We start from the raw sequence: 17500 nt of genomic DNA, 5'->3' as shown, positions 1-17500 counted from the left end.
TGAATAGTGGTGCAAGAATCGGAGGTGGTAGTGGTGGCGTGGAGGTGATCGGTGGTTGTGGTTGTGGTGGTTGGATAGTGGTTGGTAGTGGTTTTATGATGATAGAGTTGGTGGGCGTTGGTATACGGTAAGTGTTGGGGGTTATGAGTGGTGGTGTATAGTGGTGGAGCTGGTTGGTGGTGGTGAATAGTCTCGGTGATGGTATATGATAGTGATAAATAATGGCGGTGATCGTAATGGCATTGTTTGTGTTGATGGTGGCTATGTTGGTCATGAAGAAATAAAAAATCGAAAAAATGGTTCTTACTCAGTCTCCTAGATAACACAAATCAGAATTATTGGTCGTCAGTAAAAAATAGAAGGAAAGGAAAAGAAATAGAAAAAGAAAATGAAACAAAAAAGAAAGTAAAAAAAATATATAAATAAGTAAAGAAAAAGAAAAAGTGAAAAAAAGGAAAAGGAAAATAAAAATTAATAAAATTCAAAATTAGGATAAAAAGGAGTAAGAATTAAGACGAAAAAAAAAAATAATGAAATGTTATGCCTTCTGAAAAATAATAAATAATTGGGTAATAAATCACAATGATGATAATGTAATGATAAGAATTTGGTAAATAGCGGTAATTATATATGAAACCGCATAAACCAAGCATTTAAAAACAATGGCAACGTTTTCTATTGCCATAATAACGCACAATAACGATACTGAATATTGACACAAAGATATAAAGTTTTTGGCCAAGGCAAGTAATTACTAAGCAACATGAACGAACTCTTACGGAACTCGTGACTTAACTTAATAGCACTACTGTATCGGTTGTGTCGCAGCATACATACATACATATACCAAAAGCTTTTTCCGCCTACACGGGGGGTAGCCAAAAAGAAAAAGGCATAGAAACCACTCCCACCCATTCCATTTCCTATATATTCCACTCCCCTCCACCCTCCTCCCTCCCTCTTACCTTGGCACCTCCTGGATGACGGGTCATCCCTGCATCCTGTCCATAAATACTCAAGTTAAGTAATAAGTAATCAGCGAAATGTCACAATATCAAAGCGGAGGCGAAAAAATGGAGGGTAAAGGGAAACTCGACCTTCCGATGGGTAATGCTCAAATGTTCATTTTTCGTCCTATTCCATCTCTTTCTGTTCTTCGTTGTCGGTTTCTGCTGATTCATGAACCTGGCGTCACGATCAGTGATATCATTCCACTTTATGTTCTTTCTTCTGTTCTCTCCGGAACAGTGATTTGAAGATTTTTTTTTTTCTACGAAAAAAATTAACTGACTTGAATTGACTTTTATTAGAAAATGTCGAGTGTTAGATCATCCAAAGATGAAATAATTTTTACATAACGTATAGGCTGCGTTTTGTGATGGAAAACCAGCATCGTGCCGAAGTGGACGAGTCATGTACGTAGAAATGAAAATAGAGCTAGAATTCATCAGCATTCTATCTTGAGTGAGAATTAGTCTAGATATACAAGACAACGCTGTGTATTACCCAAAGCATTATTAGAAAATATATGGTAAAATCATATGAATAGATAAATATTTCTTCAATTACTAATAAAACTCAAAGAATTTAGAAGAAAAGTTCTGTTCGTTTCAATCCACAACACTTCTGAAAAAAAACTTTAACTAGGAAGCATTGTCCTCTAATGACACGGAAAATCACTTACGTTAATCAAATTTCGCGAAGACATATGTCAATACCAGCGTAGGTGACGTCACCAGGAACTGACTTATGGATCACCGTGTATGTTTTATCGTTAACGCCTGGCGTATGTTCTATCTTTAACGCCAAGCGAATCTACTCATCTCAGACAGAAATTTCGTAAATATTTTTTCCATTTACTCCCCTTCACTTGTTTACTTATTTATTTACTTATCAACTCACACATTGTTGATCTATTCCTTTATCTATTTGTCTTTTGTGATTTGGTAGGACCTCGACCTTTGCAGGGAGGTTTTCGTTTTCATTATGGGAAATGCCAGTCGACCATAAACCCAGATGGGGGACTCCGAGTGGCCCACGAAATCGGACGTGCTGAAACTAAACGGCCTCAATCACGAAATGTCACGTGACACGCATGAGGCGCAACACGTTCATATCTGTCATATGGTGACCCTTAGATGACAAATCTCTTACTTTCCTCCTGTCGCAATGCCTCTCGTCTAAATATTATCTCTGTATTATACAACTGTTCACATCCGGCTGCTGTTTACCCTGTTCGTCTCCCGTCCTGTCTGACTTCTGTCCCTCCCTCTGCTTCAGTTTGTTTGTATGTTCGTACATTTGTCCCCCGGCACGTGTATGTCAACACATGTATGTATATTTGTATGTATAGTTGTGCGTATATATGTATGTATGACCAAGAATAGGAGTCTACGCGTGGGGGTCTGGAGGTACAGCACCAAGGACCTAGCATTCGATCTCAGGTCCATGCTTAAGACCCCAAATAACTTTCGAGTATCTTTAATTCGTTTACTTGTTGAAGAAAAGAACTGACAGCCAACAAATACTCCCCTCTTCTTCCCCTTACCAGCCGATAACATAAAAACAGTCTTACACTAATACAACAAACAACTGATAAACTTTTCTTACCAGAGAGAGATGTAGGAGGCTTTGAGGCCATTTGGTGAAACTACTTGTCAATTATTATGAATAACTACATAGAAATGAACATACGTATATATATGTATTGCCTTTATTTTTGCACATATGCATGTGTATGTATGTGTGAACGTAGCCCACAGCGATTGGTAATCCTTTGCGATAGACGTCAGAGGGAGTCGCCTGCAGTCCATCAAAGAAAACGTCAGCATTCTCATCTTCATCCGGAGGTGCAGCGGACTGAACCCGAGTATCTTAATTTCCACTGTATTTCCTTCAAATCTTTACATAAATAGATCTGACACAGGAAAATTATCACCTCCAACTACTAATAGAAACTAGTGAAACAGTCCAACATTTATGAATCACAGACAACAGTTCATTATTTCTTCTCTGAGTGATCTATGGTAGGCCACGAAAACAATTACCAGTCAGTGTGAAGATGCGGATTTCCAGTCACTGAAACTGGAGACAATAGTTGTCATTATTATTTGTATGCTTTTCCTTCCAGGATTGGATGACAGTGGCACAGGACCGTAGAGTCTGGAGGCATTTGGTGCTAGCGGTGAGGGGTCAGCAAGTGGCCCGACCACCACAGGAGTGAGTGACCGGAGTGAGTGAGAGTATGCATTTCCTTCTCCCGTTTTCTATTTTTTTCCTTTTGCTCTCTCTTTACATTTCCTCTCTTTCCTTCATCCCTTGTGTCAATTTTCCTTCAGTCTTTCAGTCTTGCTCTCACACAATTCCTATCTTCGAGCCCAGCATCTGTAGATCCAACCTCTATTTACCAAACAGTATTCTCCACCTATGATATTCTTAAGTTTGGGTACGGTAACATGGTATTGAATTAATATATACAACAAAATGCAGTACTACACAAGTTTTCATTGAATGAAAAAAGTCTGTCAGCAGCAAAAGCAAAAGATAATAACGCGTCGGAGAATTGGAAATTTAAACAGATCCTGTGGAAATTCATTTACTAATGGTTTATTGATTGTTCATATCTTTTCGAGCAAAATTATAAGAAAAATGAATTACGATGTGGAAAAGTTAAAACTCATAAGATGGACTTCAATCTAGGAAAATTGCGTGAAGAGAAACGTGTTTTATGTTGTCCCAAAAGGAAGATTTTTTTTTTTTTTTTTTTTTTTACAAAAAATGTGTGTATGTGTGTGTGTGTGTGTGTGTGTGTGTGTGTGTGTGTGCGTGTATAAGTATATGTATATATATATGCATATATATATATATATATATATATATACTTACTTATCTATTTATCTATTTGTTCATCTATTTAATAACTCATTCATTTACTTATATATTTATTCACTTATTCATTTTTTTTAAAAGGAAGAGAAACATTCTTTTGGTTGTTGCCCCATATGATAGAAGGCAATTTCAATTTGTGGAGGTTGAATATGAAGAAGAATGGGGCTGAAGGCCTTGACCCTCTTTTACCCCTGAATCTATTTCCTCAACTTACACGCAATGGTGAGGACAGGACGAATAGAATCGTTTGTTGTCAGTTAGGAAGAAAATATCAATGACGACACAGAACTGCTTTTGGGTTGTAAGTTTCCGTGTCCTATGACTTGAACCAAACGGCTGTAGTTTTCCCGTAATAAAGATATATTATCAGTGGTCTCTTTGTATGGTGAAAACTGCTAATCTAGAAAAATATTTTATATATACAGGACGAATAAAATCGTTTTGTTTTCAATCAGGAAAAAAAATGTCAATGACGACACAGAACTACTTTTGGGTTGCTGGTTTCCGTGTCCTATGACTTGAACTAAACGGCTGTGCTTTTTCCCTAATACAGATATATTATCAGTAATCTCTTTGTATGGTGAAAGGTGCTAATGTAGTAAAATATTTTATATAATAGAATGTATATAAAAAGTGGTTAAGAAGATATAATCGTTGAAAAAAACAACAACAACAAAAAAACACCGGACTTCGATTATCTGTTCTGGTGACTATACCAACAACATTAATGAAAAATATAAAGAAAAGAAACAAAGAAACGAAAGTAAAATAGTTTGATAATATCCATCAATTCCTATAACATAGAACAATGATTAAGCTTGAAAAAAAAAAACGTGAAAAGGAAGGTATTTTCCAACTAGGTACTTGTTCCGACAACACATGAACACTATTGAAGAAAACGAAATAGAACAGGCTCCAAAGCTTCATAAATTATGATAACTTATCTAAAACATCGATTTTGGAACAGAAAAGAATAAAAATCGAACAGGTCCCAAGACTCCATCTGTTCTAGTAACGTAACTACAAACATTGAGCTTGGAACAGAGTTAAAAGAATAACAAATAAAACAGGTCTTAGGTCTTCGTATGTTATGGCAACGTACCTACAACATTGAGCTTGGAACAGAGTTAAAAGAATGAAAATAAAACAGGTTCTAGGTCTTCGTCTGTTCTGGTAACGTACCTACAACGTTGAGCTTGGAACAGAGTTAAAAGAATGAAAATAAAACAGGTCTTAGGTCTTCGTCTGTTCTGGTAACGTACCTACAACATTGAGCTTGAAACAGAGTTAAAAGAATGAAAATAAAACAGGTCTTAGGTCTTCGTATGTTCTGGTAACGTACCTACAACGTTGAGCTTGGAACAGAGTTAAAAGAATGAAAATAAAACAGGTCTTAGGTCTTCGTCTGTTCTGATAACGTACCTACAAACATTGGGCTTGGAACAGAGTTAAAAGAATGAAAATAAAACAGGTTCTAGGTCTTCGTCTGTTCTGGTAACGTACCTACAACGTTGAGCTTGAAACAGAGTTAAAAGAATGAAAATAAAACAGGTCTTAGGTCTCCGTATGTTCTGGTAACGTACCTACAACGTTGAGCTTGGAGAAAAGGCTGATCGGAGGATGAGACGAGACCTGACATTCGTAAACTCCTGCGTCGTGGACTTGCGCATACCGGATATGTAGCTGCCAGTCCTGGGGAGGAAAGTAAAAATAAGATAAAATAACCATTATATTTCATTTTCATGTGATAACATTTCCTTATGATAGAAAAAGACTGGCCACTTCTTAGTCTAGGTTGAAGAATTTCAAATACATTTCTTTCTATGAAAATTTTAGTTTTGTTAAAATCCTGGAGCCACACTTATCAATATGATGGTCGTGAATGGCTTTATGTTGAGAAAGACCATTACTTAACTGTACTGATTTTAATTTCTTTCCCTAACTGGCCGATGTAGAGCATATTAGAGTTTTTACAATAAACCTTGTTAACCACATCTGAATTGCTGGAGGTCTACAAAAGTTCCTTATAAAAACTAAAATATGTATATATGTATATTTACCCCCCCAGTAAACTTAATAGACGATACCAAACTATTTAATTTTAACATCAAATTGTCTAACTGTTGGTCATTATCAATTATATGTTTAGGATATTTTTATTAATTTCCAATGTCATATTTTTTTTTCTATTTCATTATCTAAAAATTCAATGCAGCAAACTCTAAATGCTCATAAAACATTGAAGAAAAAACAAAAATTTTGGTCTTAAGATGGTGATATGAGTAAAAACGTATATATGAAAGAAGATTAGTTGGTTTCCTATAAAAATCTAACTTAAAACTCTTACCAGATCATGACATCTAAAAAGGGCAAACTATTATCATGTTCAATCTCCATAGTAAACTCAATAGACGGTACCAAACTATTGATTTTAACATAAAGTTATCTAAATGTTGGTCATTAGGTCACATGCACAATGTATCACCTACATATCTATGCCAAATGAAATTCTTTGAAAGAATATTTGGTAAGATATATCTTTCAAAAAGTCCATACACAAATTACACTAGACTAGAGACAGGGGATTCCCTATTCCCATTCCAAATCTCTGCATATATAATTCACCATTAAATTCAAAATTTGAATCCAAAACACATAGTTTGATAAAATTGATTATTGTGTGGGCAGGGAGAGTCATATATATATATTTTTAATTCATCTTCTAAAAATCTTAATAAATCTAAAACTGAATGAATTAAAAACGTGATATGACTCTCCCTGCCCACATAAAATCAGTCTTATTTAACTAAATGGCTTTTTCCCCCCTTACAAGGGAGGTAGCCAAAGTCAAAGGCATAAATCCACTCCAACCCATTTCATCCCCACATACTCCACACCCATTCACCACCCCCTCCCTCTCTCTTTTCTTGGCTCCTCCTGGATGACGGATCATCCTTGCATCTCGCCCACTGCTCTGGGTCAGAGGCAATGTAGTAAGACACAGCACGTCCGCAGCAAAGCCACTTCATTTTATCAGCGACTAACCCCCCTCTGCGTCCCCTCATGGAGAAAAAGAAAAGACGGGGATATATACCTTTGGGTTGTGTCAAAATATCATTCAAACATACTCCCTCACCTCCCTTCCATCCTCCACCCATTCCCTTCTATGCATCACAGCATCTTCCATGCATAACCATTCTCAATTTATCCCTATCTTCTGTCTTCTCCCTTCCTTACTCAACAGACATTCCTCTCTTCCCCAATGCCCCTTTACCCCACCCATCCATCTCATCCTTGGTCGTCCTCTCATGTTCACTCCTTCCACCTGTGCCTTTCACACCTCTTTTACTAATCTTTCTTCACTCATTCTTTTCATGTGTCCAAAACATGCCAGTACTCTCTTATCAATCCTATCTCCCAATTCCCTTTCCACCCCCGCTCTCCTCCTCACCTCCTCGTTTCTCACTCTATCCAGCCTAGTAATCCCTACCATACTTCTCATGCACTTCATCTCAAACACATTTAATCTCTTCCTCTCTTATGTTCCATGTTTCTGCCCCAAAGAGTGCTGTCAGCATAATCACTCCTTCATACAACCTCCTCTTAGCATCCATTCCCGAATGTCTACTTCTCATTACACTTTCTAATCCCCCAAGGCATTTACTTGCTTCTCTCAATCTACATTCTACCTTCAACTCCACTCCTCCCTTTCCCGTCACATTCGCACCCAAGAATCAAAAACTATCCATTTCCTCCGGTCTCTCTCCCTTAATACTCACTTTCAATATGCTGCCATCATCTCCCACTGTCATCTCATCACCTTACTTATAACCACATTTACCTTCAACTTTCCTCCTTCACACACCTTCCCAAATTCCGTTACTAACTTCCTTAATCCCTCCTCTGATCCTGTTACAAGCACAGCGTCATCAACAAACAACAACTGGCTTATCTCCCATTTTTCTCCGTTTTCTTTAACCATCCACAATCCCCTGTCCATTACCCTAGTATTTACCTCCGACCCCTCCCCCCCATCTATGTACACATTGAACACTCATTGCGACATAACACATCCTTGTCTCAGTTCCACTTTTACCTGACACCACTCGGTCTCTCCATTTCTACACACACACGCACACACACACACACACACACACACACACACACACACACACACACACACACACACACACACACACACACACACACACACACACACACACACACACACACACACACACACACGACTCCAACACGTGATCCAAGACCATGGTGACTCACACACACACACGCACACACACACACACACACACACACACACACACACACACACACACACACACACACACACACACACACACACACACACACACACACACACACACACACACACACACACACACACGACTCCAACACGTGATCCAAGACCATGGTGACTCACACACACACGCACACACACACACACACACACACACACACACACACACACACACACACACACACACACACACACACACACACACACACACACACACACACACACACACACACACACACACACACACACACACACACAGATATATAGATAGAAACTTGTTATGTGTATATGTATATCAACAGGTTTATCATATCAAATATTTGGGTGACTGAGTAGAGTAATAAGCTTCAAAAAGTTATACAGAGCTGATTGTTCTTTAGACCATAGGGGGCCAGTCTACATCGGGACCAGGAATGTTAAACCTTTTCACTTCAATTGATTTGAATCACACAACCTAAAATATCTAAAAGAACCTTGAAGAGATATAGACCCGTCCCTCTGCGCAAACAGAGTTGACATTTTCAGGGTTATCGCGAGATGGCCCTACCCACTCGACCATTTGGATTCCTTAATTGCAGAGTCATCAGCGTCGCCCTTTTTTATCTCGAGTTCGTCTAAGTTTTATGGTCCGGGTTCCAGGGGTTCAACAGTGCAAAGCGCGCCTTATTTTCTTTCTTCGTCTTCTTTTTTTAAGGAGTCAAGGGGGAAAGTAGGAGCCAGTAGTGTGTGTGTGTGTGTGTGTGTGTGTGTGTGTGTGTGTGTGTGTGTGTGTGTGTGTGTGTGTGTGTGTGTGTGTGTGTGTGTGTGTGTGTGTGTGTGTGTGTGTGTGTGTGTGTGTGTGTGTGTGTGTGTGTGTGTTTATATGTATTCACCTTGGTCTTTTGGATCATGTGTTGGACTCGTGATCGACAGCTATTTCCCTCCCGGAAGAGAGCTCAGAGCTCGTATGACCGATCTATGGATAATGCTATGACCTTATACACACACACACACCCAACTCCCCGCCCACGAGAGTAGGAGTAACGACCCGAAGCGCAGCGATACCGAAATAATTTCGGCCCTGCTGCGCTTCGGGTCGTTATTTCGACTCTCGTGGGCGGGGAGTTGGGTGTGTGTGTCTGTGTGTGTGTTTGTGTGTGTGCGTGTGTGTGTGTGTGTATGTGTTAGTGCTTGTGCATGTTTCTCTATGTATTTGTGCGTGTGTGTGTTTGTGAGTGTCAGTGTGTGTGCCTGTGTGTTTTATTACGTTTGTGCATTGTTGCGTTGTTTGGTTTGTGCATACACTTTTGTAGGTTTATATGTATGTGCATTTGTACTCGTGTGTGAACAAGTGTGCTGGTGTATATTGCGTGTATTTGTGTGTGAATGTGCGTTGTTTCTATATCTACATATGTGTATGTCAGTAAATGCTAATTACACACTATATTTTAATTAAATTATTTCTGAGAGGATTAATGTACAATCCGGATAATATTGAGGTTTAAATTAAAATTGAAAATATGTGTCCATTCTTCCCTGTTTAACTGGGGCACTTTAATTCATCTGGGTCATGTCTTCCTTTAAGCAGAGTGGCCTTGGATGTTTTTAGTTGTGGAAAACACATGTAAGTTTTTGTGATATATGCGATGAAACATTTTCATTATTCTTTTTTGTTATCTCAATTATATTTCGAAAAAAGATAGTTTTTTGTATAAATTACAAAACACATTATATATATATATATATATATACATATATATATATGTATATATACATACATACATACATATATATATATATATATATGAATATATACATACATATATACATACATGTATATATATATATATTTATATATATATATATATATCTACACGCACACACACGCATACACACACACACACACACACACACACACACACACACACACACACACACACACACACACACACATATATATATATATATATATATATATATATATATATATATATATATATATATATTTCTACACGCATATATATATATATATATATATATATATATATATATATATGTACATATATATGTATATATATATATATATAAATGTATATACTATATGTATAGGTATATATATATAATATGTACATATATATGTATATATATATGTATATATATATACATATATATATATACATATATATATATATATATATATATATAAATACATAGCTGGGACATTGTGACAAGTTGATGAAGGTGGAAAAAGATGTCATGGGTCTAGTTCCGAGTTTCTGAGTTTATTCCTGACTGGTTTCGCTCTATGCTTCTTCAGAGGAATGTGACTCTGGGGTGAAGCTGGTGGTATGCATAGTAAGAATAGGACCACATTCCCTCCTTGGAGCAACAAAAACGGAGCCCACCTCCAAGGAGTCACATTCCTCTGAAGAAGTATAGAACGAAACCAGCCAGGAAGAAACTTACAAACTAGGAACTAGACCCGTGACTTCTTTTTCCACCTTCATAAATATATATATAAATATATATATATATGTATATATATACGTATATATATAAATATATATATACATATATATACATATGTGTATATATATATAAAGATATATATATATGTATATATATACATATATATATATATTTATATATATATATATATATATATAAGACTGAGGGTGGAGGAAGGAGACGAGAAATAATGGGAGAATTCTAATGCTTTAGCGGTCTTGATCACAAAGCTAACAACTCAAATATAAAAGGGGTTTTTATACATAGACGGGTCAGCTTATGCGATGCTTCAGAGAGCTTGTTATTTTATGTGTGTATTCTTTTATTATTAACAAGCTCTCCTAGGCGTTCCATGAGATGACACGTCTATGTATAAAATCCCCTGTTATGTTTCAGTTATTAGCTTTGTGATTAGGACCCTGCGGGTCAAAACGTTAAAGCCTTAAAATTTTCCCGTTACCCCTCGTCTGACTCCTCCACCTTCACTCTTATTTGTCATAATATAGTCAATGTATATATGTATATATATATATATATATATATATATATATATGTATATATATATGTATATATATATACATATATATATATATTTATATATGTATATATATATACATATATATTTATATATATATACATATACATATATATATATACATATATACATATATATATACATATATATATATATACTGTATATATATATGAGGACGGAAAGGAAACGGAAACACGAGAAATGCTTTGATTTTATATTACCGACGTTTCGACATTCATGCCACTCTCATGGTAAGCTACATCTAGAGGATAGATACACAGATATATATATTTTACGTGTGTTGTTTACTTCTCCCTTATTTTCGTTGTTATTGGAATTATTATTACTTATTTCTGCAGCTGCTATAATTGTTCTCATTGTTGAGTCCTTAGTGTTGTATTTCTATATTTTTCCAGTCTCAGGAGATACGATAAATAGATTAAAATATATACAATCAAAAATAAGAAATTATACAGCCTAGACGTCATATCGCTTTTTACAAATATCCCAGTAAATGGAGCCCTGGACGCTATGAAAAGAATAACAGAAAAATTAGGTGATAATGAACTACCAATTCCAAAACCAGATTATTTACAAGTAAATTCTTAATGCATTAACTTCGACCCCTTTGCATTTAACCAAGAAGAATATAGGCAATACCATGGTGTCCTTATGGGGTCGCCATTTAGTGAGGTAGCTGCAAATCTTTTCTTAAAGACATTAGAAATAGACAACATACAAAAGAATTATAGGCAAACACACCACATGGCTATGGTATGTAAGGAATATATTATTCACAACACTCAAAACCACAAACATTCTAAACAAAGTCCGATTACTAAATAATGTTGAAGGAAATATGAAATTCACATCAAAAGAAGAACAAGAAGGATGCTTAAGATTTTTGGGCACAACAATTATTAAAACAAAATCCGGCGCAAAATCTAAAGTACACAGAAAACAAAACAACAAAGAATATTGTGTTAACTGTCATTCAGGTTACAGTGAAAAAATTAAATCAGGAAGAACTATTGGACTCTTCCTACGTGCATACAGAATATGTAGCACACAAAATATAGAAGATTAAATAAAACACATTGTTTCAATATTTCAAAATTAAAGCATTCAAAGAGATTAGTTATACAGTCAAAAACGAAAGCAAAATGAATATTGTCAACAGCAACAAGTATATATATATATATATATATATATATATATATATATATACATATATACGTATATAAATAATATATATATATGTATATATATATATATATATATAACATTAAGCTAATAACATAGGACAAAGAATAGAAAAATAATACAAAACAAAACAAAAGACTTTAAAAATGAAAATGGCATTGATTACAAAATCCCCAGTATCGGATGTGATCAGTAATACTACGGAGAGCGGACAAAGGATCACAAAAAACAAAAACAAAACAAAAAACATAACAACTCAAAACCTACGTCATATCAAACATGACCAGCAAATAACTTGTAACACACATGGGAAAAAACAGGACATTTACCAAATTGGAAAAAAAACAGAAATACTACACCAAGAACTCAAGAAGAAAATGGGAACAATTATAGAAGCTGCAGAATTTAGTGAAAATAATTTCGATAACAACTGACGAGGAATCATTGCCTGGTCTCCCCCCAGAGGAAACATTAGCAATCAACGATTGGAGCCCATGACAAAGGGAGAGGAGCAAACAACATACGTAAAAGATATATAATTGTGTATCTATCATCTAGATATATCTAACCTTGAAAAAGACCTGAAAGTCGAAATCTCAATAATAAAAGTCAAAGCTCTTCCCGTGTTACCATTTCCTCTATTTCCTTAAATTTGTCATAATGAATAATAATTATTTATATATATATATATATATATATATATATATGTATATATATATATGTACATATACATATATTACATATATATATCATATATAGACATATTGATATATATAATATATACATATGTACATATAGATATACATATATACATATATATATATATATATATATATATATATATATATGTGTGTGTGTGTGTGTGTGTGTGTGTGTGTGTGTGTGTGTACGTGCATATGTATATAGGTTTATATATATATATACATATATATATATATATACATATATATATATATATATATATATATATATATATATATATTGAAAGGGAGAAGCGTAAACACCAGACTCAAAGTGGGAAGTTTATTGTACATATGAAATGAAATCCATGATAAACTTACGTTTTTATTTTTTGCGTAGGTAACTTGGAAGCGCTGGTCACTGCTGTAGGTCTGTCTTCCCACAGTAATGAGGTGATAATCACGACGCCGGATCCAGGACACCTGCCAATGACAAAAAACAAGGAAACATGGTTTTAGTGCCTTCAGCGTCAAGGGACTGACTGGGGTCAATAAAACAAACACATTTTATTCATACTGATGCACGCACATACACGCACACACACACACACACACACACACACACACACACACACACACACACACACACACACACACACACACACACACACACACACACACACACACACACACACACACACACACACACACATAAACATACGCATTTCTGTATAGAATGTTCCTGCGATAACACTCCATCAATACAACTGAAAAAACACCCTCCAATCTTAAACATTTAAAAGGACCCCGTTTCTGAGCATGCAATATCCTAAAACTGCCATCCTGCGCAAGCTGGTTCACAAGCAGATGGTCGCTATCGAATTCATACCAGTTCCTCATACAAAGCAAATTCGAAAACAGATGCCAAGCCCTCTCCTACGCCGTCGCATCGACAGCCCTCTAGGTGCTGGACTTAATATTTTTCCTTCGGCCTGCAACTCAGCACAGATACCTTACGTAACATACATATAGACATATACCAAAGGCTTTTCTCTCCCTTACACGGGAGGTAGCCAAAAAACAAAAGCACAGAAACCACTCCCAGCCATTCCATCCCCTACATACTCCACTCCCCTCTACCCTCTTCCCTCCCTCTTATCTTGGCACCTCCTGGATGACGGGTCATCACTGCATCTTGTCCACTGCCCTGGGTCAGAAGCAGTGTCGCAAGACCTTACGTAACTTCCAACTAAAATGCTTGTACATAGAAAACGGTCACCTTCACTGGACATCAAATGTCTTTTGATATCACTACAGCATCAAGGAGTCCCTTAATAGTCCAATCACTCAAATAATGAAGTCCTCTAAAACCCACCAGGAATTCGATAAATACCTGGAACCTGCTTATCAATATGACTAGAGAATCACAGGCTTATTACTCTCCCCGGAAATAGCCGACAAAGTCCATCTCATTACAATACCTTCCCAGAACTCCCTAGCTACTATCTCCAGTACCCCCCTGCCTCACTTTTGTCAACAGAACAAAATAATAAATGAATATATAAATGAATAAATAGATAAATAGAAATAGAAATAAAATTAAATTGATAAACAAATAAACAGATATATAAACAAACAAATAGATAAACAGACGAATCAAATGAATCAAATAACCAATAAGATAATTATGAAATAAAGTAGAATTAATTAGATTATATCGCAAGAATCTCCCTCGTGGGTATCGACTTATTCAATAGATGTTAACATATAACCTGATTCCTCCCGCTGTATCCACAAAGTAAGTTACGCAGCAATGTCCCCAACCGAGACAGAATCCAACCCCTCACCCGCATACCATCGCTCTATTCTTCACTGTTGAACACTTTGCCACCATCGACACCCTACATTCACGCCCCCCACCACCGCATTTTAAATAATCACCTCGGATATTCCCATAGTTATCCCCCACCCACTGGTCCACAACATCTAGTCATGGAACATCCGCATCTCCAACTGCTTCAAATCTGTATCTTTCTGTTAGGTACCATCTGCAAAGGGGGACGGAGAGGGGGGGTCGCCGATTAAATGAAGCGGCCTTGCTGTGGATGTGCTGTGTCTTGCGACACTGCTTCTGACCCAGGGCGGTGGGCAGGGTGCAGGGATGACCCGTCATCCAGGAGGTGCTCAGATGAGAGGGAGGGTGGGAGGGGTGTGGAGTGTATTTAGGGATGAAATGGGTGGGAGTGTTTTTATGCCTTTCCCTTTTTGGCTACCTCCCTTGGAAGGGGGAAAAAGCCTTGGTATATGTATGTACCATCTCATGTTGACATCGCTGGCAGCGAACAAGCCGACAAGGCAGATCAAGAACCATCGTTGCCCTACATTCACATATATATGAGTATAACATTCCTCTCAAACTTAAAAAAAAAAAGCACGCACATAAACGATTCATGCCATGTTAAGACCCAGCAGGGAAATGGGAAATGGTTTAGCATAACCTCAGGAGTAAAACAAGGAAGTGTGCTTCCCCCAGTCTTATTCATCATTTTCATGGAATGTTGTGGAAAGTTAGTGACGAGAAGAGCGGAAGGAGAAATATTTGGCTACGCAGACGATCTGGCATTGATAGCAGAAACTGAAGAAGTGTTACAGAGGTTCATTTTAGTTTGGAATGAAGAATCATCAGCCAAAGGTATGAAGATTAATAAGGGAAAAGCAGAGGTTATGCTGCTGAGTAGAAATCAAGAAGACACGCACGTGAGATTAGGAAATACAATTTTGTACCAAATAAATCAGTTTAGATAGTAGTTCTCGGCACAGAAAATGATACCTTGATTGAGATAAATAACAGGATCACAAAATTTAACGCGACTCTCTACTTACTGTATCCACTCATTAAAGACAGCCATGTGCCAAGGAAGTAAAGACCAACTTATATACGAGTATACTACGACCTATAGTTACATATGGGCACGAGGCTTGGTCGCTTACCACCAAGGTTGGAAATAAAATTCAAGCAACAGAAATGAAAGTTTTAAGATTTTGTTATCATTTGTCTGTCTGATTTTCATTTATCATTAGTTATATGTCAACTTATTATTATTTACTATTTACCTGTTTGTTTATTATTTAAGCACTTCCATACGGTGACGCCTACGTAGGCGGCATAAGGAGCAAGTGGGTAGTCGATAATGCCGACGTCGGCATCTTGATTATATTTATGTCACCAGAAGAGATAGAATCCGGGATGTTTCCATCAGACAAGAATTAGAATGAAAAAATATCCTTAAATTCAATGAGAAAGGACAGCTACGATGGTTTGGTCATATGCAAAGAGTGAACATCAACAGATATTCAAGAAAATATTATGAGTGGAGACATGAAGGAACAAGACTAGTAGGAAGATCCAGAGTGAGGTGGAGGGACAACATTAGTAGAGCTGTGAAAGCCAGGGAAAAGAATCTTGAAAACATCGAAAACCAGCATCTATATGGGGACAGGATCAGATGGAGGGGCTACATAAGGCAAAACGACTGACAAGCTTTAATGCTTAACAGGAGACTGGTAAGAAAGGTAATATATATATATATATATATATATATATATATATGTATATATATATATATATATATGTATATATATATATATATACATATATATATGTATATATATATATGTATACATATGTATATATATATATATATATATATATATATATATATATATATATATATTGTTCATGTTTGTATTCATCTATTGTTTTATCTACTTAGCTAACTATTGATTTCTCTAGTTTATTTATTAATATACTCATTTATTTATTCATTCATTCATCTATTGATTAATTAATCAATTAATTCATTCATTTTTATTCATTCATTCATTTATATATTCATTTATCTATTTATTCATTTATTCATTCACATATTCATTTGTTTATTCACTTATTTTTCATATGTCTGTTTACTGGTCTTTATCATGGGAAATAACCGACTGTTTCATTTTGAGGATGAGAGAGCTATGTCACTCTACCAATCTCAATTCCCTTTTCCCTCCCTCTTTTCCCATTTCCCTTTCCCCTTTTGATGTCCCCCTTACCTACAAGAGAACTGAGACAGGTTGGAGAAGTTGTTTTGGTGTATGCCCATGGCCAGCAAAATTTTAAATATCTAAACCACCCTTTGTGGACATTTCGCCCACGGACGTTTGGGCCAGCATTCTCATCCTTTCCCAGTGTTCTCCTCCTCCTCCTCTTCCTTCCCCCCACCCCTTTTCTCTCCCCGTTCCCTCCTTTTTCTAAGACAGAACTGCAGGAAAACTATAAGGTAGCTACAAGAGATACTGGACATCAGGGAAAGAGCTACTATCACCAGTTAAATTTACTGAGGA

General features: G+C 36.3%; 1 protein-coding gene across 1 annotated transcript in view; it reads right to left on the bottom strand.

The window, feature by feature from the left end:
• LOC143027169 (uncharacterized) overlaps positions 1-17500 on the bottom strand; it is a 725227-nt gene that overhangs the window by 85730 nt on the left and 621997 nt on the right. Inside the window, exons 4-5 of the mRNA XM_076188265.1 lie at positions 13493-13594; positions 5472-5580 (exon numbers count right to left, since the gene is read on the bottom strand). Coding sequence (XP_076044380.1) covers positions 5472-5580; positions 13493-13594 — 211 coding nt within the window. The remainder of the gene's footprint in view (positions 1-5471; positions 5581-13492; positions 13595-17500) is intronic.

Source organism: Oratosquilla oratoria, chromosome 7, assembly GCF_046742065.1.
Source record: "Oratosquilla oratoria isolate Oo_2021 chromosome 7, ASM4674206v1, whole genome shotgun sequence".
In the NCBI taxonomy this organism is placed as follows: Eukaryota; Metazoa; Arthropoda; class Malacostraca; order Stomatopoda; family Squillidae; genus Oratosquilla; species Oratosquilla oratoria.
This window is presented reverse-complemented; position numbering and strand designations above follow the sequence as displayed.